At 35.1% G+C, this 26,780-nt stretch overlaps 3 protein-coding genes across 11 annotated transcripts; all 3 read right to left on the bottom strand.

Moving 5' to 3' along the window:
- Positions 1 to 432: 432 nt before the first annotated feature.
- On the bottom strand, positions 433 to 5,642 carry LOC132604442 (15-cis-zeta-carotene isomerase, chloroplastic). The gene is made up of 4 exons (XM_060317954.1): positions 4,697 to 5,642; positions 2,156 to 2,302; positions 1,821 to 2,030; positions 433 to 908 (listed from the first exon to the last, which is right to left on the bottom strand). Exons 1-4 carry the CDS (start codon positions 5,123 to 5,125, stop codon positions 573 to 575), a joined length of 1,122 nt encoding a protein of 373 aa, XP_060173937.1. The 5' UTR covers positions 5,126 to 5,642; the 3' UTR covers positions 433 to 572.
- Positions 5,643 to 9,686: 4,044 nt separating this feature from the next.
- On the bottom strand, positions 9,687 to 15,565 carry LOC132604441 (DEAD-box ATP-dependent RNA helicase 45). Its single transcript, XM_060317953.1, has 2 exons — positions 11,856 to 15,565; positions 9,687 to 11,726 (listed from the first exon to the last, which is right to left on the bottom strand). The coding sequence occupies exons 1-2, from the start codon at positions 15,363 to 15,365 to the stop codon at positions 11,721 to 11,723; spliced, it is 3,516 nt and encodes a 1,171-aa protein (XP_060173936.1). The 5' UTR covers positions 15,366 to 15,565; the 3' UTR covers positions 9,687 to 11,720.
- Positions 15,566 to 17,227: 1,662 nt separating this feature from the next.
- LOC132604440 (uncharacterized WD repeat-containing protein C2A9.03-like) lies at positions 17,228 to 26,376 on the bottom strand. 9 transcript variants are annotated; one of them, XM_060317950.1, is made up of 11 exons: positions 26,206 to 26,376; positions 25,920 to 25,964; positions 23,917 to 24,061; positions 22,558 to 22,725; positions 22,369 to 22,455; positions 20,850 to 20,984; positions 20,493 to 20,603; positions 19,527 to 19,618; positions 19,346 to 19,451; positions 18,100 to 18,186; positions 17,228 to 17,858 (listed from the first exon to the last, which is right to left on the bottom strand). In XM_060317950.1, the coding sequence occupies exons 3-11, from the start codon at positions 24,037 to 24,039 to the stop codon at positions 17,445 to 17,447; spliced, it is 1,323 nt and encodes a 440-aa protein (XP_060173933.1). In that variant the 5' UTR covers positions 24,040 to 24,061; positions 25,920 to 25,964; positions 26,206 to 26,376; the 3' UTR covers positions 17,228 to 17,444. The 9 variants fall into 9 exon arrangements, with proteins under 9 accessions (XP_060173933.1, XP_060173926.1, XP_060173927.1 ...); XM_060317943.1 differs by lacking the exon at positions 25,920 to 25,964 and having other exon boundaries at positions 23,917 to 24,124; positions 26,194 to 26,376; XM_060317944.1 differs by lacking the exon at positions 25,920 to 25,964 and having other exon boundaries at positions 26,194 to 26,376.
- Between the last annotated feature and the right edge of the window lie 404 nt (positions 26,377 to 26,780).

Raw genomic sequence — 26,780 nt, 5'->3', positions numbered from 1 at the left:
TCCAATGTTTTTTGTTGACGATTATGCTTGTTCCCATCTTTTTGGCCTAAGTCCCACTTTTGTACTTTGTTTAGATCAGGACTGCACAATGTGTGTGTAAGGCCAAAACTTTACCTGAATAATTTAATAAGAAGAGGAATAGAGGTGCGCAGCAGATACCTTGTTTCCTGGCTATCAGTGCTAAGACACATGATGTAGCTTAGGACAATAAACCGCTTATGGCATGCTGTAGAATTGAGAACTATAACTCACTTGTGAAATCTGAAGGAAGTTAGTAATTCAAAGGTCAACCAGTATTGAGTGTTGTGAGGTGACAAAGTCAACGTTTCTGCATGTTTTGAAGATAAATAAATAATATATAATGCTTCAAATAAGGAAGCAATGATATACGCCATATAGAATTTGAAGGGAAACAAAACTTAGAACTTGCACTTCCAAACACAGTAAACTGAATCCTTTATATTTTCTATTCTTTCTTTGCTTTCTACAACAGTGACTTTATATATCTTGGAAAATATACAACTCGGACTCGCGATTTCTTGTATTGAAGAGAGTTTTGTGACACAGCAGGGCTACCAGTGTAGCCGATAACTGGCAGCTTGCATAATGGGGTGGAGGAAGTAAGCACCTAATGTCAATGCTGTTATTGATACATATGGCAATCTGATAAATTCCTTGTAATAATCTTCGGGCAACTTTTGGCGTCCATCAAGAATAGCTGCAAATGGAATGACACTCGTTCTCTTCTTCACGACTTCAAAAGCCTCACCATATCGTATTGCTAACCTTCGGTCCCCGTTCCAGGCACCAAACAGATGATGTCCGATTAATCCTACTGACGCCGCCACTGCAACTGAATTCCCGATCCATAGTGTGTGAGCTAAGCACCATATCACCTGCCCAACCATCTGATATGGAGAAGAGAAACTTCACTTAGCTATCCAAGACGGAATAACATTTACCCAGAAATGAAACAGCAAATAAACACAACATTTCTGGACTGACGTGTAACATATACACAAAGACAAGAATATCAATTACGTAAAGGTCGCTTATTTTCTGCATAGACTCGTTAACAGATATTCCCTCCGTCCCAATTTACGTGAGATGTTTGACTGAGCACAAAGTTTAAGAAAAAAACTTTTGTAACTTGTGGTCTACAATAAGCCATAGAAATTTTTGTGGCTATAGAACATTTAATTAAGGGTAAAATGGGAAGATTGAATTAGAATTGTTACTAAATATGAAAAGATGTCATTCTTTTTGGGACTGACTGAAAAGGAAAGAGTGTCAAATAAATTGTAACGGAGAGTGTATATCAGCAGAACCTGATTACAATAACCTTCACCTCCTTTCCTGTTCAGAGTCGTTATGCAGCAACATCTGCCCGCCGTTTCATGTGATACTATTCTTTGTGACATGCCTTATTTGACCCCTTTGGAGAAAACCGTTGACCCATAGAGCCAATTCTTGATTCACAGAATCAAAAGTAAAATATAGTTTTACAAGGTAAGACTGAAAAATTATACACCTGTAGAAACCTAACAAAAATAATCCTGAACCCTTCAGAAATTATAAATACAAATCAAGATTTTGAGCCTCCTTTGTTATACTAGTAGGTGTGTCATATCCTGGAAAATTAAAACATAATACAAGGTACAAAAGAAGTGATTTGAATCCTCAGTTGAAGTTTGGTTCATATAGAGCTTTGAAACTAAAAGTAGGAATTGGTGCTTCAAAACAAGGCACATTATGATATCAGATTCACTCGGTATCTTCTAAAACGGTAAGTTACACTTAAGTGAATGTTGACCATATACCTGTGGATGCCTGGTAATCCTCATAATCCCAGTTTCCCAAAGATGCATCTTGGGCTTGTCAACAGCCGCTACTTCCAGTAAATTGAATGTCGACGGGTATAGGAAGAAGAAGGAAATAAAGTTGGAAAACCAAACTAGTTCATGAATCCCAGCAATGCTTTTTAATTCCCATAACTGCACTCCATCATATCGGTGGTTAATGAAATACACCTGTATATCATCATTAGAACATTTGGTTATGTTAAATTTCCATTTATCAAGCATTGCACCGGAAAATTATAAAAGATACCAAAAATACTAAATTCTCAGTTTCTGCCGGCAGACTAGAAACTCACAATTGTGCTGACTGCCAATGGCAAAGAAATCCCAGCAAACAATACACGAAAAGCACGCTCCCCAATGAGTTCCTCACCTTTGTCTCTAAGACTAGCAAGACCACTGTGGACTATTGCGAAAATGAAGGTAAGGGAAAGCATTACAATCTGCACCGAAACATTTGGATAGACTCTCAGCAAACAGAAATATAGGTACGCAAAACGAAAAAAATTATATAGCATATGCTGGTTACCAAGAAAGCCAAAGTGGAAGGGAAATGAGCATACAAAGGAAGAAACAACAAAATAAGAATTACAGACAATTTTACGGGGCCCATATTATTCGTTAAGAACTCACATGATTCTCTATGCATGTAACAGAATAGAGCATGGTTGTAAGAATTCTGAAATGGGTTCAAGAGAATCACTAGAGCATGGTTGGTTCAATACTGGAATAGAGTAAAATGAGTCATCTTACACATTACTCATCTCTAGATGATTCATTTTTCAGACTAGGTTTCATCCTCATTTAGTGTTTAGATAAAGCTCTGGAGATTATACAATCATGCTAATAATCCTACACTACTTCTAATTGGTGTCTCATAAAGTTCTTCAATTAAATTAAACGAACAAAAGCTTTATCCTACCGGCTCAATCCATACCGTGCTTGAAGGAAACTAGAGTCCTGATTTTTTTAAATATAGAGGCTGGGGATGACTCATCTAGCCACATTCTCTGTTCCAACCAATTATAGAACGAGCAACATGAGCTGCAAATATTTTTTCTTAAATATACTGTCATTGCTTCTTGTTACTAATTTTAAAAAATAAATAGAATGTTACCTTTTCTTCATTTCATAAGTCACTTAATTCCAATGTGTTCCTTAATACCTGTGAAGTATCAGTAGTTACACCTCTAACTTTCTCACTACCGATGTTTAGGCAAAAAAATAAAGAGCACTTCAGTCAACAGAGTCAAACCTTCTTGCAAAAAGTTATCATTTAGACACTCGGTAGTAACTAAATTTTAAAACAGAAAAACTCTCAGGAATGTAAGAAAAGCATTTATCTCCACTGTTTCATGATATTCTAAGCATTTATCTCCACTGTTTCATGATATTCTTTTACCTTCTTCTTTCTAACAAAACCGTGATTGTAAAAGATCTGATTTAGGTAATTAGGTAAGTAAAATAATCTGTATAACTTATACTAATAGAGAATAAAACAAACAAATGCTAGTCACACATTTAGTGAGACGATATTTTAGTTATTGCAGACAAAACATCTGTTAGTCACCTAACTTCCTAAGGATCAGTAAAGCTCATATAAGCAATCAATTTGCTACAATCAACACTTAATAACTCAAGCAAGAACTTCCACACCCACTGTAACAGAAAATGTTTCTTAATTTATATGCTAAAGTATAAATTGCAAAAATTAAAGTCTTATGCCCCACTATTAAACAAAATTTATCAGACAATAGTTAGTTGGTGATATTGCACCCAAAGAGAGTCTGAGTTAACAGTCACGAGACTAGAATGAACACCATGTTAGACAAGGATTTAAATCCCAGCAGACGAAAAAAAAGTGTTCGGTAATTTATTCCTATCTGTCTAACACTTGGTGGATAGAGTTACCCAATGCCAATATTGGTAGGAGGATATATGTACCCATTAGAATAGTGAAGGTGAGCGAAAGCTAGCTGGGACACTACTACTAAAAATATGCATATAGTAGAATATAACCAAGTTTGACACCACTATTAAAAAAATATGCACATGGGAAGAAGTGGGAACTCCGTCCCCTATCAGAAAACTACAAAATTTAAAGTCACTATCAAATAAAGTTAAGAACAAGAAAATAAAATAATGTAACTCTCTTTTATTTTGAGATTCTTTTTTAAGAAAGCTATCCCTTTTTCTGTTCTAAGTCGGCCTATGCAAATTTCTCAAAGCATAGTAGATTTCAAACATGGATAATTTCTGTTCTAACAATTTACACACACAAAACCAAGTAAAGAAGATCTTCACACAAATAGCCGGCCAGATTCAATATTTACATTTCTTAGTCGGTATACATAGATTATACACTGATATACATATCCGCAGACTATTTTTAGTTTAAGCTGTTGGGTGGGCGGCTATTTAGAGCAATATCTCAAGACCCAATTAAGAAAGAAAAAAAATATATAAACAACACAGATAAAGCAATTAAGTAAATACTTGGCTATCTGAAATACTGGAAAGAGCATCAATGAATGATTTTCCAAAACCAGTTGAGTTATCAATCCAAATAACATGAAGAGCATAAAGCACAACACCAAGAATTCCAGTAAAGTAAACCCAAGATGAAATCTTTTGTTTGCATAACTCTCCCTATGTAATTCCCTTTTATTTTAAGTTTCTTTTTTTTTCAGGAAAAGATGTCATTTTTTCTGTTCTAACAGGGATAATTTATGTTCTAAACAATTTATACACCTAAAACCAAGTAAACACTAAAACCAAAAGGAATATCACAAGACCAAATTCACTTTTTCTTTTAATAGCAATTAAGCAATATCTACCTCATGGCTATCTGAAATACTGGAAAGAGCATCAATGAATGATTTTCCAAAGCCAGTTGAATTGTCAATCCAAATAACATTAAGAGCATAAAGAACAACACCAAGAATTCCAAGAAAGTAAACCCAAGATGAAATCTTTTGTTTGGATAACTCAAATTCAGCTGAATCTTCACCAACCAAGATTTCATCTTTTTCATCTGTTTGTGTTCTTCCTACTGATATTGGATTGAATTGCTTTCTTGGTTTTGAGGAAAATGAAAAAAGAGAATTGGGAAATGGTGTTTTGGTGGTGGGGTTGTTTGGTAGTATGTGTTTGTTGAAGTGATATGATGATATGGTTGAGGTTTGTTTGGGAGTTGGTATTTTGTGGTGTTTTGATAGAGGAGAGAAAGGGGAAAGAGGGTGTGAGAGGAAAATTGAAGTTGCCATGTTTTACAAGATTATGTGAGCTCTACTCTCTGTGTGTGTGTGTGTGTGTGTGTGAGTGAGTGATTTTTGAAAGATTCTGTGAGTTTCTTGGTGTGTGTGTGTGTGAATTTGGGACTTTACAAGATTATGTGTGGTTTTTTAGTGTGTGTTTGTGTGAGAGTTTGGGAGTTTTGAAAGATTATGTGAGTTTTTCTAGTGTGTCTGTGTGTGTGAATTTGGGATTTTTGAAAGATTCTGTGAGTTCTTGTAGTGTGTGTGTGTGTTTGAGAGAGAGAGAGAGAGAGTTTGGGAGTTTTGAAAGATTATGTGAGTTTTTCTAGTGTGTGTGAGAGTTTGGGATTTTTGGAAGATCATGTGAATTTTTTCTAGTATCTGTGTGTGTGAATTTGGGATTTTTGAAAGACTATGGGAGTTTTTCTATTGTGTGTTTGTGTGTGTGTATTTGGGATTTTAGGCAAGGGAGAAAGGTATCTTAAAGGAGATATGCTCAATGGTGGGTATTTTGGACAGCTAGTGGAGGGAAGTGGGTAAATGACACACTAGTTATTGCTTTTTATTTAACAAGCAATACATGTCCTATGATGCACGGCCGAACATATATATCCACTTTAATTAATGTTTTTAAGGTTTGTATTTTGAAAATAATTTTTAAAAATATTCTAATTATTATTATTTATAGTAACATATATAAAATGTATTTTATGTACATTGAGTTTAAAAATTAAAAACATATGATGAAATTAAGTATTTTTAAAAACATTCTAATTGTTATTATTTATAGCAATATATACAAAATGTATTTTTAAAAAATGGAGTTTAAAAATTAAAAACATATGATGAAATTAAGTCTTTGAGATAGAAAGAGTCGGACTTTTTTCTCATTGTCATGGTAATGAAAGTTGTTCATTAATGTGAAAAAGAAAATTAGTAAGAATATGAGGGAAAATTAGTATTTTGATTCTAGATTTTTTCTTTTAAATTCTTTAATATCTTATATGTATACGGACAGGTTGATATCCATTTCAATTAATTAACTGTTCATATCCAAACATAAGAACCATTATTGTATATATTGAATTTTTTTAAAAGCAAAACTAATAAAATATTTTTATTAAATTAATTAAAAAATATATTATAATTTTTTATATTAACAATTATAGATAAAAAAAAATTGTTACAAAAAAATCAAAATTAGAAAGATATATGTTATATCGTAAATCACCAAATTTTAATTCCGAAATGAAAATATAAAGTAATACGTTTTATAAATGCAAAGAAACAATAATCAAAGACGGCAAAGGAGAGTCAAATAAGTAAAGTATTGACAAAGAGGAAAAATGCGGATACAAGTCACTTCCTCCGTCACTCCCTTCCTTCACTTTTACTTGTCTGCGCTAACATATGAAGAAAAAGAAATTTTTCTTTTTCTTATTTTATCCTTCACATTAATTACTTATTTTCAAATTATTTTCTGAGGCTGTTGAGACTATACACCAATAAATATGGATATTATAATAAAATATATATACTTCATTTATTAATTCTTAAAGAACGTGAAAAGTCAAAAGTGGACAAGTTATGTGCCGGAGAATTAAAATTGAATTGCATACGGATATACATGAGAAAATAATAAATACTCAGTACTATGACATATGTCAAGGTGGGATAAAAATAATAATTGGTTAAAGTGTATAATTTATATAACTTTTGGTACAAATTTGCATTGCTATTATTCGTCCTCTCTTCACGTTTAAAGTATTGACAAAGAAAAAAAATGGGGATAAAAGTCACTCCGTCTGTTTACTTTTACTTGTCCATGTTAACATATCAAAAGAAAGAAATTTTTGTTCTTATTATTAATTTTAACCTTTACATTAATTACTCATTTTCAAATTATTTTCGAAGGCTATTGAGACTTACACCAATAAATATGAATATTATCATAAAATATATACTCCCTCCGTCCCATGTTACTTGTCACTTTCTCTTTTGCACGTCCCTTAAGAAATTATAAATAAAAGATGTATTTTACCTTATCCCTGTCTCTCTCCAATAAATACATTTAATCAAAATTGACTACTTTCAAGAACATTTATTACTAAGGGTAAGATGAGAAAGATTTAATTAATTTTATCTTGGTTTTATAAATGAACAAGTAATTTGGACATATATTTTTAGTAATGTGACCAAGTAATAAGGGACGGAGAGTATAAGATGAGAAAAATTTAATTAATTTTATCTTGATTTTTTAAATGAACAAGTAATTTGGACATATATTTTTAGTAATGTTGAGTACTTCACAAATAAAAGTGCACGGAGGAAATAAATATGTATTGAAGAATTAAAATTGAAGTGCATACGTGTATATATGAGGAGAGAATAAATATTCAGTACTATGACACATGTCCGCGTGGGATAAAAAAAGTAGTTTAGTAATGTGGCTAAGTAATATGGGACGGATGGAGTACTTCATTTATTAATTCTTAAGGAACTTGAAAAGTCAAAAGTCAACAAATATAAATACACGGAGAAAATAAATGTGTCGAAGAATTAAATTTAAAGTGCATACGTGTATATATAAGAAGAAATAAATATTCAGTATTATGACAAATATCCACGTGAAATAAAAAAATAACTGGTTAAAATATATAATTATATAACTTGTGGTACAAATTTATATTGCTGTGTTAATTGAATACATGAGAAGCAGAAAGTGTTCATAATAGAGAAATCAGAACCCTGTCATTATTTTTTAAAAACGTCAAAGTGAAAATTCAAAAGTTAAGCGGAGACGGAGAGAAGGTGATTGGAGACGGAGAGTTCAATGTTTTGAGAAAACTCCAGAAGAGAGGAGGAGGACAACAGGCAAACGACACGCAAGGGTTTTAATAATGTGGGCCCAAACACAGTACAACTTCCAATTTGTCCCACCCAATAGTACAACTAATTTTACGTTTGGAATAGCTACTTATTGCTGTGTTCGTCCTCGCACCACGCTTATATTTTCATGCTTATATATAATTGAAATTTATTTTGGATTGTTTGGTTTGGGTCGGCAAAAACATATGTTTCACTATAAAAAGAATCATTTTGACAATACTCCTAAGTGATTTGAACATATGTGCGAGTGTGTGTGCCATAAAACAAATAAACTTAATATGAACAATTACCGCATGAACTCGAGACAACTCGAAAATAGCGAGTCACACTCGTGTGTTTGCACTAAATCAACAAACCTAACTTTGAAGACCATAAATTAATGTGAAAACACATTTTTCACATCACATAACTACAATTAAGAAGCATTCTTAAGTTTGGCGCAAACATTAAGTGTAAGTTTTTTTCTCAACGATGAAGAGCGAGCAAAGATGCACTACAAAGAGGATTTTAAGTCACCTCAGTATTGCAGTTTTAAGTTCCAAATAGCGTCCCCTATTTATACATTATTTTGCATGTCATAATAGACAGTTTTCTTGATTCTTATTGCTTGTAATTGAAATTCCTTTGCTTTACTCTTATTCATCCAACCAATTAATGATAAGAAATTTCCCAACTTTTCTTACCCTTTTTTGGATACGCAGAAGTCTTTAACTTTTACATAGTTCGGAACGGTAGTTGTTTGAAAAGAAATTCGAAGCACGTCTGTTCTTGAAGGAATTCATGTTTCTTGCATCATGGTACAAATTCACATACCCAGTCGTCCAGGAATCAAACATTCAAACCAAGCTACTACTAATCCCAAATTATATCACATTTAACATTCATTCATCTACATCTGACAGCCCTTGTGAAGCTTGTAAACCTCTAAAGCTTGATAACTATATTCGTAGCTAAAAAGCTCATGGAATTAGATGTTATTAAATGCTGATTAACCAGGTGGACAATAATTATATCCTTTTATAACTGAGAAATCCCCGTTCAAAACTCGAGAAAAAATGGACTCACCCATCTATCCTTCTCTAAAAAAAAATGGGGGCTTTTGTGGCAGCATGTTTCGAATCTATGACATCGGCACCTGACCCCCACACACCACGTGACACGCTCTTACCATTAGACCAAAACCCCAGGGCAATAACAATTAATTGTGTCCTTGTAGTAACACCTATATGGGCGAGTCCACCTAACAGGAATATTATGATGTGGAAACCAACATAATGGAGAAATGACACCCAAGAGCACTACTATATAGCACAAGTTGAATGGTAGAATCCAAGAGTTGCTTTAATACTTCTTTTTTCCCTCCATTAGGTGTTCTACATCACTGTCAAAACCAGCATCAGAAAATTTTGATGACTCGTAGAGATCGCTAGCACAGCAGTAACACAAACAATGACCCATTTCTTCTGTCTTAAACTACTACACAAGGAGAACTGCATCGATACAACCCATTATTTTCAGGGCTATTTATCGCTCGAGTGTATTTCCCTGCATACACCATTCGAGAGAAATGAATCACAAAAAGTACATCATAACCCCATACGACTTTCCCAGCAAACAAGACCAAGTTACACTGACATTTACCTGGATTCACAGCAAGAGTATAATAATATGTAAGATCACAGTATACACTCAGCTGTACCATCATAAAAGGTAGGTTGCATCAATTATGGTTCCCTTGGTTATAACACCTATAGACTTATACATTGGACCATTAAGAAGGGAAGTATACAAAGAAAGAAACAACAAAAAAAGAAATTACAGACAACTCTATGTTGGCCCATATGATAAGTATACAAAGAAAGAAACAACAAAAAAAGAAATTACAGACAACTCTATGTTGGCCCATATGATTCGTTAAAAACTTACATGCATCTCCGTTTGTTTTTTTGTTTTGTTTTTTTTTTTTTTTTTTGAGTAAGGTACCATTCACATGCATCTCCTGCGTATCAAGAAGAGCAACCGAATGCATCTCTTGCAAGGCCAAGGCATTATGTTCCTCTACATGTGCCCAAACAAAAGAAACCTCATTTAGCTGTTAAAAGTTTCAAGGAGATAAACAACTTCAAACCAACCTTCCCTAGTTGGTTCTCTTTTGACATCTCTCTGAAAACCAAGTGCATAGAATGTATTAAGGATTGCAAAATGTTATCTAGTCCGAAAAACTTAAAATAGCTCCTTTCATAGAATTGGGTCGATTCAATTATTTCCCTAACGTGCTATTAATGTTCAAGTACGTTCGCACATTAATGTTCAAGTACGTTTATTATAAATATATACGTTTCTCTGCACCAAATTATTTGACATTTATCAAAGACAGCAGCAACAGATGGAGAAAAGATGAAAAATACATACTAGCTCTCACATGAGCCACAAATATTTTTTCTTAAATATTCTGTCATTGATTCTTGTTGTTACTAATTTAAAAACATATAGAATGTAACTCTCTTCATATCATAAGATACTTAATTCCAGTGTGTTCCTTAACTGATAGCTGTGAAGTATCAGCAGTTAGACCTCTAAGCCTCTAACTGTCTCCCTACCAATGTTTAAGGGGAAAAAAAAAAAATTAAAGAGCACTTCAGTCAACAGAGTCAAAAAACACTGCAAAAAGTTATCATTTTGAAACTTAGTCCTAGACTTAGTAACTAAATTTTAAAAGAGAAATTTATCGGGACTGTAAGAAAGGCATTTTATCTCCACTGTTTCATGATATTCTTTTACCTTCTTCTTTCTAACAAAATTGTCACTGTAAAAGATCTGATTGAGGTCATTAGGTATGCGAAATAATATGTATAACTTATATATAACAGAGAATAAAACGAAGAAATGGCAGTCACAATTTAGTGGCACGATATTTAGTTACTGCAGACAAAACATCTGTTAGTCACTTAACTTTCTAAGCATCAGTAAATCTCATATGAGCAATAAATTTGCTACAATCAGCACTTAATAACTACTTTCACAGCCACCATAACAGAATAAGGCCTTTTGAACAAGTAGGATAAAGAGCCAAGAGAATGACAATACAAGCCCAACTTTACCTTCAGCAAAGGCATCTCTTTCCTCTCTTTTTTTAAGTGTTGCTAAGAATCTAAAGCAGAAGGTTTTAACATTTAAAAATGTACAGAGTCGGTTCCTGTTTTCATTTACCACCAACTCGATGAAGAAGATGGAAAGACAACACTGCATCTAGTCAACATACCTTTGCTCTTGTAGTCATCTCATGGTCCATTAGGTATACTGGAACAGCGCCATCAATCTTGTGCCTATATGATGATTCCTCATGCATAGAAATTCAAGCAATTCTGCTATACCATATGCGTAAATAGAAATTCAAGTAATTGTGTTATAAAAGTTACCACAGGTTTTTCTTTCCTAACAAGATATTAGTCGGGGTGACTGAATACCATGTTTCTTCCTGTGCAACTCTATGTAATCTCCCTGCGGCAGTTTCAATTCACATAGCAGCTTTGATGGTACTATCAGTAAAGGAATCAAGTAACATACAACAACAACAACAACAACATACCCAGTGAGATCCCACAAAATAATCTTCTAGATAATTGAAATTTCAAGTTTATGATAACAGGATTTATAAAATCATAAAGCAGAGGAACTAACCATGGCTGGTCACTGAGAATAATCATGTATCTAGTTAAACCTGTTTATATCATTACAAGGTAAGTCATCTCAAAATGAGAAAAAAAAAAAACTTAGGAAATAATTTGCCTGGAACAGATAGTAGACAAAAATGAAAAATCACAAATGGCAACAGCATTCATTCTCATACAACTGAGTATCTGCCAGGTTGAGCCGAACCAGGAAGCGATGATGCCTGCATGGTGATGTCCTCCAAAGTCCGTTTCAGTTCTGCTTTTGCTCTCTTGACAGATTGTTCCGAGGGTCCCTCAATGAACAAGTACAGCTTCCTTTCCCCAAACCCTGGTAACTTGCCAGGTGGAACAAACTGTCCTCGAGTGGTGATGGCAGCTCCTGTCCATTCAGAAATAGGACCCAGAGTCTCCTTGTGTGTAACCTTCCAGCGAGCATTTTGAGGAAAATCATTTATCTCTAATTCTGCTTCATAATGTTCAGGCATTGCATCAGCCTGAATCCTTGCTAAGTTATGCTGCAAGTTCAAAGCAGCTGCCAATGCTGTTGCTCTGGCTGTCACATCATTCGGGCCAACTGGCAGTCCATTTCCAGCAGCAACTGCTGTAGCACCTGGTATGTTCATACCAAGTCCACCAGGCAATGCAACAGGTAATCCACCATTGGGAGGAAGCTGACCAGCTGAAACTGGAGTTGCCGTTGAAGCCATACTCGCTTTGGAAGCAGCAACAAGAGCAGCATGAGCAAGGGCAGCCTGCTGACTGTGGTCACCGCCTGCTTTTCTAATTCCTTCATCTTCATCCTCTGAATCTGATTTATCTTCCTCAAACCCATATTCTTTTGCCTGTGCTTTTTTGGCTGCTCTTCTCACTTCATCCTCTTCTTCGTTAAACTTAAAACCACTACCACCATAACCAGTCCCATGTGCTTGCTCAAGTCCCTGATTCACCTTCACCATGAAACCATCCGCAAGAGCTTTAAGGTCATCTGGAACCACTTGCTCCGACAGTTGCAAAGCTTTTAGAAGATCAGGAGCATATCTTGCATCATCTTCGGATATGAAAGTGATGGCACAACCTTTATTACCAGCTCGACCAGTCCGACCAACACGATGAACATAGTCCTCATAATGGTTTGGAACGTCATAATTGATTACCAGTTCAAGTTCTTTGACATCTAAACCCCTGGCTGCTATACTAGTAGCAATCAACAAATTACATACATTACTTTTAAAGTCGGATATGGTGGACTCACGATCAGTCTGATCCTTTGCCCCGTGAAGGGAGAGGCAAGGATAACCATGCTTGAGCAAATCCCTAAATAAAGCATCACATTTCTCCTGTGTGTGAACAAATATCAAAATTTTACCTTTTTCGTACCATTCACCAAGTAATTCAAGAAGCCGAAGAAATCTATCACTTTCTGGCCTCACCTCAACCAATTGTGTTATATCCTTGTTCACAACACTCCTACCACCTACCTGTATTTCAATAGGTTTGTTCAAAACTTTACGAGCTAGTATTTCAACCTGACGAGGAAAAGTTGCAGAGAACAGGACTGTTTGACGGTCCGGACGTGTGTTTTGAACAATTCTTGTGATCTGGGGTTCAAATCCCATATCAAACATCCGATCAGCTTCATCCATGACCAAGTAAGTGACTCTTCGCAGATTTGTAATCTTCCCACCACTTGTACAGAGTATATCAATCATCCTACCTGGAGTGCACACAACAATTTCAGTTCCTCGTTTCAATTCACTGATCTGTTGAGCTACACCAGAACCTCCATACACAGGTACACAACTGAGACCCATCACTCTTGTGAACTTCTTAATATCACTATGGATTTGCTGCACAAGCTCTCTTGTAGGTGCCATTATCAGCCCAATAGGACCATCACCAGACATCAAAGGAGGCTGATCCTTAATATGTCTCAGCATTGGTAACACAAATGCCAACGTTTTACCAGAACCTGTCTTAGCAATCCCAATACAATCTCGGCCACTCATAATTACTGGCAAAGCCTGAGCTTGGATAGACATGGGCTTCTCGTAATTCAGTTTCTTTATAGTGTCTAGCATCTTCGAGGACAGTCCCGTCTGATGCCATGTTTTGATTGGTTTCGGAACATCCTTGCCATGGATCTTCAATTCCAGTTGTTTCCTGTAAGCGAAAACCTCTTCAGCACTCATTCTTGAAATCTCCTTAACTTCTATATAAAAGTTCTTTCTGAAAGGAGGATAATCAATTTTTGAATGGTCAACAATTGACAATTTCTCCACCTTGGTTTTCTTCACCCGTTTCATAAATTCTTCATCATCTTCTTCCACCACAGGATCATCACCATCATTCTCAACATCATCCTCATAATCCGAATCAGAATCTTCACCAGGGATAATTCTTCCCATGGTTTTCTTGGTGCTCATCTTAGGCTTAGACGACTTTTCTTCTTTGCTGCCCTTCTCTACCAAAAGACCGGAATTTTCACCATCAAGATTATTATTGTCTACGGCATTGTTCAGCTTCTCAACTTCAGGCAAAACCATAGAGTTCATAAAAGCATCTAACGGGTCAATCTCATCTTCGCCCTCATTTACACCATCATTCCCATTCTCAATAACAGGCGAACTAACAGCCTTGCCAGCCCCATCATCAATGTCCATAACCTTGGCACTATCATCATCCATATCAATATCCATCCCATGTTGTTTACCCTCAGCATCTTCGTCATCAGATTCGCCATCCAAAGTCCACGTTTTACCCAACTTCGGCTCTTCACTACCTCCATCAACCCCAAGCTTCTCCCTTTCAGTTTCCTCTTTTTTCCTTTTTAACTCTTGCCATTCTTGAACTCTCCTCCTTCTCTTCTCCATCTCGTCGTCTAATTTCCTTTGCTCCTCTTCTAAATCCTCTTCTCTACTCTTGTCATTCTTTTCTACTAATACTTCATCAATTCTTTTCCTTTCCTTTTCCCTCTCCCTCTCCTTATGATGATCATCATTATCCCTCTTTCGCCTCTTTCTTTCTCGATCCTTCGCATCAACCTCATCGTCACTCCCCTTATGTCTATCCTTTTCCCGAATCCGCTCCTTCTCCTTTTCTCTCTCTCTTTCTCTCCTCTCTCTATCTCTTTTCCTCTCCTTCTCCCTTTCCCGTTCTTTTTCCCTTTCCCTTTCTTTTTCCCTCGCTCTTTCTTCGCGATCTTCCTTATCCTTTTCTCGCTCTTTTACTTTCTCTCTACTAGGTCTTTCATCATCATCATCATCATGAACCCTAATTTTCTCTCTTTCCCTATCCTTTTCTCGCTCTTTTTCACGTTCTTTTACTTTCTCTCTAGGCCTTTCATCATCATCACGAACTTTGCCGCTCTTCTCTTTCTCCTTATCTCCCCTACTATGCCTATCCTTATGCTTTCCCCTATCTCTATCAATACTTTTCTCTCTTTCAAATCGACTGCTTTTCTCTCTATCGCTACTTTTCTCTCTTTCATAACGACTGCTACTTTTTTCTCTTTCAAATCGACTACTTTTCTCTCTATCGGTACTTTTTTCTCTGTCGTAACGGCTACTTTTATCTCTATCTCGATCCTTCTTATCAGATGAAGAACGATAATGACGATCTCGATTATCCTCTTTATTATCGCGATTACGCTTCTTCGATTCGTTCGATTTGTGCTTCAGTTCTTCCATTTTACAGATAATCGGAAAAATAAAGGCTAAAGCAAGAGAACTCACCGGAGGCGACGGGAATCCGGCGAAATCCCCAATTATCTCCGGCGAAATCAGCAATTAGTTTTTCAAACCCTAGCTTTTTTGCTTATACTTTTTTTATTTGAGTCGAGTTGAACGAAGTGCACAACTAGAAAAGTACCAAAACCCAATTGAATCAAAATTAGGAATACAAACTAAGGTGCCGTTTGGCCATAAATACCAAAAACTTTTTCACTTTTTTTAAAATTTTCGAAGATGGAGTTAGAGTTGGAGTTGGAGTTGTGTTTGGTCACAATTTTTGAAATTGTAATTTTTGATGAAATGTAGTGTAAAAAAGTGAAAAAAATATGAATTTTTTTTTTGAAAAACAAGTTTTTCTTGTTTTTAGTGTTTCGAAATACAACTCCGGAAAAAAGTGAATAATTTTTATGGCCAAACACTAAAAGTAAAAAAAGTGAAAAAAAAATCCGAAAAAAAGTGAATAATTTGTATGGCCAAACACCCACTAATACTCCATCTGTCCTGTAATAATTGCGACATCAGCTTAAAACGGGCATATTAAAAAGTTTATTAAACTATCCTTATATAATAAAAATAAATTAATTTTTCCTTTAAATACATAAACTTGCCACTTTTTTTTTTAAGGATAGAGTTGGAAAAAACTAGTCAATTTATGTCTTGATTTTCTAAAGTAACAGTTATTATGGGACAATTTTTTTAGTTAAGGTGACACTTATTATGAGACGGATGGAGTAATTATTTTCACGACTCAAACCCGTAATCTCCCGGTCACATGAGGCAATAATTTTACCAATTATGTTAAGGTGTCCTTTGACCAAGTAGTAAAAAACGACAAAATTGGTAAAAAAAAAATATATATATATATATATATATATATATATATATATATATATATATATAATATATCAATGAAAAACTGATTTAATTGGTTTGATCTGGTTCAAATATTTGAAATTTTGACTTAATTGCGATAACTTATTTTTCATAAAATAATCTTTCATCATACTAGAATAGTCATACCTAAGTATCATTAACTTTCTTCAATCAAAAGATAAACTACTGTATTGTTCATTTATGTTAAAAAAACGTACTTCATTCGACATCAATTTCTTTTTTGCATCGAGGGAAATCACAACAATACTCGATTTTAGAGTTAGAACTAAACATGTTAGTATAAAAATATGCTAAGATTTTGCTAAGAATTAAACATTTCAAAATGGGGCAGAGTTTTGGGGGTTTGAACTTTGAAACTATGCTATGAAATAGAAGCAAGCACTCGTATCATATAGGACTGAAAATCACATTACAATCGTCAAAAAATAAAATTTTGCGCAACCAAGACCTTCTTGGCTTAACCTTCCCACAAGACAACAAAACTAAGTAAATAAAATAACGAGAAGAATTTAATCTTTTTATATACACTAAAATTAAATATTATAGAAAGGTATAAAACTTGTTTGCAAGGTATATACATATCAAATTTTTATTTAATACAATGGCCAAACGTTGGACCGAAATAATAATTATATTATAATCCCCACATTATAATCTCTGAATAACTTGTTAGTCAACCATATGATGAAAACACCAGGTGCAGATAATTTTTCACTAATCCTCCTGTCTCCAAGCTCCTTTAGAGAAAAGAAATATCAAAATAGACTTTAGAGAAAAGAAATATCAAAATAGACTATTGGTATATTCTGGCTCCTCAAGGACAGTATCACAACAATATTTATTTGCTCCCAAAAGATACAAATCACCTTAAAAAAAGGAATTATGAAGAGAAGAGCATCTTGTTATTTTCATTTGAAAGCACAAAGTAGGCAGAAAGGCTGTATATTACCAGAAGAAATAAGGCTTTGTCTACATAAGGCTTTTCTTAAGGACACTGTACATGGTATACCAAGACCAAAAAACTGAGCCAAGTCACTAGAGTTCAACATGTAAAACCAGAATTAATCATTTCATCACTTATGAGGAATCCTAATTACTCCGGTACATCGGCCCGTTTTGAATGAACAAACCATCAGTAGGGTATTATGTGAACATATCGACATATTCAGTAGAATGCTTTCTGTTGTATTGCAGCAAGCTCGCATATGTTCGATCCCAGATTCCGATATAAAGAGACTCGTCATCTGGACTCAGAGATACCCCGGATATCTCACCAAACATGTCAATTTCCTGACGCTTCTTGTACTCTCCTTCAGCATTGTAAATGTGGACAAAATCTGCTGGTTCAGCCACCACTAAAAACCGTCCATCTGATGAGTAACGAACAGATCGGACAGCACCCATGTTTCCCTTCAGCACTGCTGTAGGTGCTGATAGGTTTCTCATGTCCCAAATTCTGCATGTTTTATCTTGATTTCCAGTAGCAAAAGTACGGCCATCAGGGTGCCATGCAGACGCGAAAGAGTAGTCTAGATGACCAACAATCGAGCCAATCGTCTGATACATTAAGGAACTTCAATTAGAACAGATTTATAGGATCAGAAAATGGAGGACTCAGCATGAAACCCCAATAATACCAAGGGACATCTCTGAAATAATTAAGAACCTAGACTTCACTTACACCCTTCGGAACCTATGGTACCGTGGACGAACATATAAGGTGTTTGGTATGAACGAAAATATTTTCTTGGAAAGAAAACCTTTCATTTGATCTGATTTGAAGGTAACGATTTAATACCTTTCCGTTGCAGGAATCAACAAGTAAGCCAGTGAGATCATCTCCAACAACAGTAAGAATCTTGCTATCTGGGCTCATTGAAGTATGCTGCATCAATAACCAATGAAATTATGAATGGATGAGAGGTTCCATCTTTGAATAGTACTGAAAAGACAGATGCATCTCAAATAACACTTCTATTTCGCGAACAATAAGAATTATTTATTAAAAAAAGGTGTTCACTTTTTTTTTGATAAGGGGAAAAAAAAAGTGTTCGCTAAACCTGTGATGACATGTCAATTACAACTAGGGGTATGCATAAACATAGAAACCAATCCGAGCTGAATTTTATTTTGTCATTGGGTTTCATTTTTCGGTTTTTGGTTTGGTTTCGGATTTAAGATTTAGAATTTTTGGTTTTTAAGTTTGATTCTGATTTTAAAAACAAAACCAAAAAACTGAAAAAATGAATTATTTAACATACATTATGTTTATATTCAACACATTTCATTCTCGATACAGGGTCACTAAAGAAATCAACTAGCATTAAATAATACCTACATTTTGCTTTGATTCTGATATTACGCATGCAAGTTTATTCTTGTTGACTTGTTCCATTTACGCCTTTATGGGAGACTAGGAGTGTTTGGCAATCTCATAAAATATGTATATTGTTATCTTATCAGTGAATTGATTAAGTATTTCAGAGATTTTTTTTTATGACAAAGGAACCCACAGCAGCTACCCTTCGAGTGCGCACAGGGTAAACCCCGCTCCTGTGCAATAGCCCGCAAACCACACAGAAGAGATAACCCGCACTAGGCAAGCCCCGTGTGACGAGCTCGACCCAGAAGGCAAATCCCCTTCTATCGTAGGCAGGGGGTTTCGAACCTGGGACCTCCATTATGGAAGCCCCATGCTCAATCAACTAAGCCACCCTTGCGGGTAAAAAGTATTTAAGAGATTTGACATTACCACTTCTCATTCTTTATAATAGTTATTCTTTTGTCGTCAATCAAATATAACTATTCAATTATATTAGATTCATATTTTCTTATATGACGCAACCAAATAACCAAAAAAGAAAAACCGAACTAATTGGGTGGTATTTTTTTAAAAACCAAGAAACCGAAACCGAATTTGGCAAAACCAAACCAAAAAACTGAATGCACTCCCCTAATTACAACGCTCTGCCTTCCCCGCCACAAGAAATAAATGGTAAATGAAAAAATAAAAAAGAGCAGTAAAAGGCAGATAAGAAACTGACATTCACTGGCCAAGGGAACCGGAAGTAGTTCATAAGCTGAAATTTCTCCATGTCATACTCTCTCACACCACAATCATTATTGGCTGCCATAAAATGAAGCCTACCGCTGCAAAACAATTGAGACTTTTCATCAGTTGAATTTCAAACTAGCCCAACAATTGATATTATATTAACACTATACCTCATGCTATCGTATATCTCGACAGCATTTGTAATAGCATTCTCCTCATAAGTGGTCCTTGCACAGAAGCTTATACCTGGCTTATCCAAACACTGCATTATTTGAAGCTAAGTTAACCAAGGATAATATAGAAGCAGGAATTTTTTTTATTTATTTTTTTAAATGCAAATGAATAACAGCAGAAAAACTTGAATGAGTGAATGACCCTACCCTTCCATCTCTAACTTAATCCTATCCACCTATGCACGCGTTTGATTATTGTGGAAGCAGCACAAAAGTACAAGAAAATAACTTTGTTGTAGAATCTTTCTGCATTTTGATCCAACACGGAAAGTGATCCCATGATTTCTTGCATTTTTCTGTTCGGGATAAGTTTTTCCACAAAACCAAAACTCAGTTGAAGAAGTTGGCAAAGTCCCAAAATGCCTATATATCCAATTCAGTTTTGCCACTACCTGTTTGTTCTCTTGATTATAAAGCAGTTCTTATGTAGCAACAACAATTAAATAGTTTTGACATTTTCATTACAAAAATGATTCTTAATATGACAAACTAAACCACTCAATATCACAACAATATTTATCACAATTATAGCAATCATAAGTCCATGTTGATTTTATATTTTTATATCGACGTATAATTAAGTGGTCAAATAAGTCAACTGAACCTTTGTAAGAAAGTCAATTTCCAACTCTTTTTTTATAACTGAGAAATCTACAAGGGCTAGTGGCGCACGGTTCAAATCGGTGGACAATGGGCCTGTCTCTCTACCCCTTCCCCTTTAAATGCCGGGCTTCTATCTGCGACAGGGTTCTCCTACGCATCTTGCATTCTTACCACTAGACTAAAGCCCCGGGGATTCCACATCTTAGTAAACTTATTTTCTTACATTGTATTGACATTTGAAACAACCCCAAGGAAGAACATCGAAGAACTAAGAAACAAGTACAAAATAATCCAACTAACCTTACAAATGATTTCCCCTTGGAAGCCCCCAGCGACAACAAAGCGATTCTTCACTGCCATTGTGCTGATCTGGGTTTGTGTTAGACCTTCTAACAAACTTCCTGCATGTTTCTAGAGGAAAAAGTAACAAAAAGAGTAGGTAAGACATAAACAATAAGAGAAGAAACAGCAACGAATATTGACATCAAATTGGATGAAAGAAAGCATCTTGAGAAACAGAACTCAAGAGGAACTTCTAAATTCATCTTCCTCTTCGCGGAAACATGACATCAACATGAAGAAGAAGAAGAAGAAGAGCTAGAGGTACCCTAGAAACTAAAATGGGAAAGGACGGTCCACTAAGTGCATTTTGATTACCTCTGACGGTGCTATATGTCCAGAGAAATCGAGGACTTCGGATAAGTTGTTGGAAATGGATGACCAGTGCATAAGTGAGTAGTTCGAAATTAGATACACATCATGTTTTGAAGTAGCCCAAACCAAGTTCCTTAGCTGCAAAACAAATGGCATAAAGAGATCATTAGAATTATCCTCTCAGCAAATGAGAAGAAAAAAATTATTTAAGGGGCAAACACCATAGAATAAACTGAAATTTTCCAAAGAAATATGTTCCTATTTTTATTTTTTTTTGATGACGTGGGAACCCGCAGCCACTACCCTTCGGGTGCGCACAGGGTAAACCCAGCTCCTGTGCAATAGCTCGCAAACCACACAGGAGAGGTAACCCGCACTAGGCAAGCCCCGTGCGACGAGCTCGACCCAGAAGGCAAATCCCCTGCTATCGTAAGCAAGGGGTTTCGAACCTGAGACCTCCATTATGAAATGTTCTTATTTTTCAGAGACATTTTTAAGGTTTCCTTTTCCTATACTGTAAGTTGGGATTTTAAACCCCAAATTTTCGTACTTTCATGTGCCAATGTTTAAAATGTAGCTATTCTGTATTCTGCCACTACTTAGTATCCCATGCTTTGAGAAACTATATACATGCCTATGTCCCACCCAAAAAAATAACCTGTCATCCATAATTCTTTTCCTTGATAAGGAAACTATCATCCATAACTAGCTAGGATTGAGTTGTATTAGTTGTTTGTAAGAATCCTATAATCCAAAATTCCACGCAAAAAGGAAAATTCTTTCTTGGTATGGATGATAATAGCATTTAGTGGGCATTTGAAGAATACAAAGACAGTAAGTTATTCATCAGGCTGTTTAGCGGGGAATCCTTTGAATTGTTAGATATTAGTGAGAATGTTAACAGATGCTTTTTATTAATAGAAAGAACAAAAGATCGGCGAGAAGAATCTCAGATGGGTCTGTGAGAAGCTCCAACAAGCCTCTTTGGGAACCGGAGATCGTTGTAGATTATGGGGGAGGAAGATTCAGGCTTATACTTACAGGGTATACCAGAATTTAAATAGTTACGGGCCTTTTGTGAGGACTGAGGCTTGGTTAGGCGAAAAGAAATCCTCGGTCATTATTCCAGAAAATGGGTATAACACAGGGTGGAGATACATAGCATGAAGGATTTTGCAGTCTTGGGTAAACATCACATCATTCAACGTCGTACTGCACCGGAGAAATCATATATAGAAGCAGCACGTAAACAAGAACGGCTCGAACATGGGGTAAGCTCAGCAGAAGTGGTGGATAATATGGTAAAAATGAACCCAACTGCAAGCAATAGCAGCTCCGACTTTCTCTAATTGTTTGATTGACAACTTCAACGATCCATTCAGCCCTTCTCCAAAGGCCATAGGTGATACAAAACGGATCACTAATAGGTGGAAAATCACAACCGGCTCAACAAGATAATGCATGCATACCTGACCGTTACCATTCTCAAAAAAAAAAAAAAAAAAAAAAAAAAAAAGCGTACCTGAAAATGAAGTATGGTAGGCTTCACCAATCTTGTATTGTAAAAGAAGTCATAGTAGTTGCCACCCTTCTTCACCGGTTTACATTCCTGTCAAAACAATCGCCCAGAGAACAACAACGATTACATAAATACTTCGGAAACACATCCTAAATTGAAGTCCTTAAAGAAATAAAGAACGAAGGTAGAGACCTTATCGACAGCTTCTCCTGACAAAGGTATGTTCTCATAATTCCTGTATTGTTCGAGCCTTGTCAATCTGTAGCTTTCCCTTGTTATATTCAATCTATCCCATGGGATACCTTGTATATCTTTCCCTTTCCTTGCTTGTGCAGCGGATGTATCAGTCCCTTCAGTTACCTACCCAATATCACAATTTTTTATTTTATTTTATTAAAAAAAAAAAAAAGTGAATACACCATTGTATATCTGAGTTCAAAGTAATCAAATATTCATGCATTCACTTGATATGTAGTTATTTCACTAATTCAAGGTAACTCAAAATACAGAACGAAATATAAAAAACTCATCTCAGTACCTTGGCACCTGAAAAATATGACTCATTAGAAAAACAGGTATGTCATTACTCCTTCAAACAAATAGGAGAAGTGAAGCCCAGAAGAAAAGGAGTAACATGACTAGGTCAAATTCAATAAGAACAAATTAGTATTCACGATTTGACTGTTTACCAATAGATTTTTCAAATGAAGAACATCTTTAAGAGATACAGGTTGTTCTTCCAAAAGTAACAACACCAATAAACAAATCAAGAGCGCAGAATCTAGTATACGTCTACCTTATCAAAAATAAAAATAAAAAGAATCTACTATACGTCAAAACAGTTATTTGCTAGACCACCTGAATGACTACATTTTTTTTCAACACAATTTCACAGCCAAACCGCGGAGGAGAAGGGAAGCATGTCGCAAACCTAATATAAGTAGATAAACACGTTCTCTCTCCAAGAAATTAAGGAGCCGCTTGGCCATGAGAATTGTTCACTTTTTCCGGAATAACTTTTCACTTTTTCTCGAAACGAGTGTTTGGTCATAAAATTTCCAAATCCAATTTGGAGTTGGATTCCAAATTTGGAGAAGTGCTCCAAACCTTTGTCGAACTCCATCTTCATAAATTCCAAATTAAGTGCTCTCTCCCCTCCTTTGTAAAAACTAAAAAGTATAACCAAACACAACTCCAACTTCATAAACTCCAAATAAAGTGAAAAATATTTGGAATCTGTGGTCAAATGCCTACTAAGTGTTAGATAAGGTGATCACTATTTAACATGGCATCAATTCAGACAAAGGTCCTTGGTTCAATTCTCCAAGCATTATCAAAAGGAATTTCTACGCACTTTGGCCAAAGAAAAATTAGTCAGGCCTGAACATACGAGGCGTGTTGTAAACGGTAAACCTAATATAAATATATAAACGAGTTCTTTCTAACAGGTTAAGCTTTCTGTTGAGGTGGCTACTCAATTCAGCAGTATCAAAGCAAAACCAGCACAAGTTACCAGAGAATAGGAATAAGTCAAAGTGTACATGTACTAACCAGCTCAAAGTCATCAAAATTTGTATCCTCGTTGTAGAGTATCTCTTCAAATTCATCCACTGAATCTGCCATCTCTTCGTCAAGACTCACGTAATCCAATCTTTCAACCCTTTGGTAAGCCATGCTTTTCCCACACCCCTCAACTCTGAGTTCAAGAAAAGCCCAACAAAACTAAACACGTTGTCTTCTCAGGTATAGAGAAACAAAACTGAAAGCCCCAAATTAAAACAAGACATAAGAGGAGCAGAAAACAAAAACAAAAATGTTACATTCTCGTATACCTAGGGGGAAAAGTGGAAGAATCAAAATTGTTTTTTAACTGAAAATTACACGAAAATTCCAACAAAAAATAGCAAATCAAAAAAGGAAAGATAAACATTTTCTGCAAATTCAGCTCAAATCTAATAAACACACAAAACCAAGAACCATTAAGACTCTTCCAATAACCCCAGACACACACACACAACAAAAAAATCAAGGAAAAAAGATGAGATTTTCTGAAAGTTCAGCAAAATCCCAATGAATCCACAAACCAAGAACCCTTTTAGACTCTTCCAGTAACCACCAAACACACACACACATAAAAAAATAAAGGAACCAAAGATGACATTTTTCTGAAAATTCAGCTAAAATCCAATAAACCCACAAAACCAGGAACCATTAAAGCAAAAAAAATGGCATTTTTCTGCAAATTCAACTAAAATCCAATAAACCCACAAAACCAGGAACCATTAAAGCAAAAAAAATGACATTTTTCTGCAAATTCAACTAAAATCCAATAAATACACAAAACCCGGACACCATTTTTAGCTTCTTCCCAACACCCCACCCCCACCCCCCACACACACCCCAGAAATCCAAGAACAGAATCTGGGGTTCCATTTAAAGCAAAAACAGAAATAGCAAAAACAGAGTGTTCTAAGAACTGAACTTGAGAGTTTACCAGTTAGCTCTCTCTAAAAAAACACCTAGATGATTAAAAAGCAATAAAAGAATGATCTTTTCTCTTCTCAATACCCCAAACTCTGCACACAGCCAAAAACCAACCAAAAAAAAAAAAAATCTAAGAATTTGGGGTTCCAATTAAAGACTAAATAAACACAAAACCAGCAAAAAAAAAAAAAAAGTTCTAAAAACTATACCTGAGAATTTACATTCTCTGGGTCAGAGAAAGAACCAGCAACAAAATACCCAGATGATTAAAAAGCAAGAAAAAATGCAATTTTTTTTTCTTCTTTTCCAATGTAAATATGCAGTTTGTATGATAGTGATCTATGCTCTATAATATCAAGGAAAAAAAAAGATATTTTTCTGCAAATTTAGCTAAAATCCAGTAAACCCACAAAACCAGGACCATTTAGAGTCTTCCAACCCCCCAACCCAACACACACACCCCAAACACTCAAGAATAATATCTGGGATTGCATTTAAAGACTACATAAACACAGAAACAGCAAAAAGAGATAGTTCCAACAACTGTACCTGAGAATCTACCAGTTACCTCTCTCTAAAAAACACCTAGATGATTAAAAATCAAGAAAACACAATCTTTTCTCTTCCCAACACCCCCACCCCACACACATCAACAACCCAACAAGAAAACATTGAATTCTATGAATCTGGGGTTGCATTTAAAGACTACATAAACATAAAAACAGAAAAAAAAAATATGATCTTTTCTCTTCCCAATACACACAGCAAAAACCCAACAAGAAAAAATTGAATTCTATGAATCTGGGGTTCTATTTAAAGACTACATAAACACAAAAACAGCAAAAAAAAAAATATATATATATATATATATGCAGTTTGTATGATAGCAATGTTTGCTCTATAAAACCAAGGAAAAAAAAAATGACATTTTTCTGCAAATTCAGCAAAAATCCAACACCCCCCCCCCCCACCCCACCAAAAAAAAAAAACCAAGAATACAATCTGGGGTTTCATTTAAAAACTACATAAACACAAAAATAGCAAAAAAGAGAGTGTTCTAGGAATTATACCTGAAAATTTACCTTCTGTGGGTCAGAGAAACAACCAGTAGCTCTCTAAAAATACACTAAAATGATTAAAAAGCTGATTTTTTTCAATGTATTATTATTATATGCAGCTTGTATTATAGCAATCTAAGTTGTATAAAATAAAGGGAAAAAAAAAGATGACATTTTTCTGCAAATACTCCACAAAAATAAAAGACCAAGAATACAATCTGGGGTTTCATTTAAAGACTATATAAACACAAAAATAGCAAAAAAGAGAGTGTTCTAAGAATTATACCTGAAAATTTACCTTCTGTGGGTCAGAGAAAAGAACCAGTTAGCTCTCTTGAAAAAAAAAAATACCCAAATGATTAAAAAGCTGATTTTTCTTTCAATGTATTATTATAAGCAGTTTGTATGATAGGGATGTAAGTTATATAAATCAAGTTATGTCGGCCAAAGGTGGTTTGTGCTATGATTGTAAAAGATTGTTAGTATAAGGAGGTACAGACAAGAGACCCACGCGCCCAAATTTCAAGATTATAGGGACCTACTTTTCAATAATTCTTTTAATTGTTGACAAATATAGAAAAAGAAAATCTTGACAACTCTTTAGTATTTTAATCTAAATGTAAAGAGTACTTCCAAAATAGCAAAGCCACGTTAGTGTTGTTTTTAGCTTTTTTTTTTTTTTTAGCGTTGGCTGACTAGCTTAGAGTTATTTTTTGCTTAAAATAAATTCAAAAAAATAATTTGACTCATTTAATTTAACTTATCTAAAGCAGCTTATAAGCTGAAAACAACTTATAAGTCAAAAAAAAGTTAGACTACTCCAACTTATTTTTTTAGCTTATAAGTTGTTTATAGGCATAAGTCCATCCAAAC

Source organism: Lycium barbarum, chromosome 7 (genome assembly GCF_019175385.1).
Source record: "Lycium barbarum isolate Lr01 chromosome 7, ASM1917538v2, whole genome shotgun sequence".
NCBI classification, from domain to species: domain Eukaryota; kingdom Viridiplantae; phylum Streptophyta; class Magnoliopsida; order Solanales; family Solanaceae; genus Lycium; species Lycium barbarum.
Note: the sequence above shows the minus strand (reverse complement) of the source record. Positions and strands in the feature narration are given on the sequence as shown.

What these genes read in the sequence shown, in the direction of transcription:
- LOC132604440 (XM_060317943.1), bottom strand. Translation starts at nt 24,039, where the DNA reads ATGGCTTACCAAAGGGTTGAAAGATTGGATTACGTGAGTCTTGACGAA. An exon ending in CTACCATACTTCATTTTCAG is followed by an intron (nt 20,985 to 22,368) that starts GTACGCTTTTTT and finishes TTTGTTTTGCAG; the next exon opens with CTAAGGAACTTGGTTTGGGC. An exon ending in GGTTCCCTTGGCCAGTGAAT is followed by an intron (nt 18,187 to 19,345) that starts GTCAGTTTCTTA and finishes TTATTGATGCAG; the next exon opens with CATACTTCAATGAGCCCAGA.
- LOC132604441 (XM_060317953.1), bottom strand. Translation starts at nt 15,365, where the DNA reads ATGGAAGAACTGAAGCACAAATCGAACGAATCGAAGAAGCGTAATCGC.
- LOC132604442 (XM_060317954.1), bottom strand. Translation starts at nt 5,125, where the DNA reads ATGGCAACTTCAATTTTCCTCTCACACCCTCTTTCCCCTTTCTCTCCT. An exon ending in CATTGGCAGTCAGCACAATT is followed by an intron (nt 2,031 to 2,155) that starts GTGAGTTTCTAG and finishes GATGATATACAG; the next exon opens with GTGTATTTCATTAACCACCG. An exon ending in GGATTACCAGGCATCCACAG is followed by an intron (nt 909 to 1,820) that starts GTATATGGTCAA and finishes TCTCCATATCAG; the next exon opens with ATGGTTGGGCAGGTGATATG.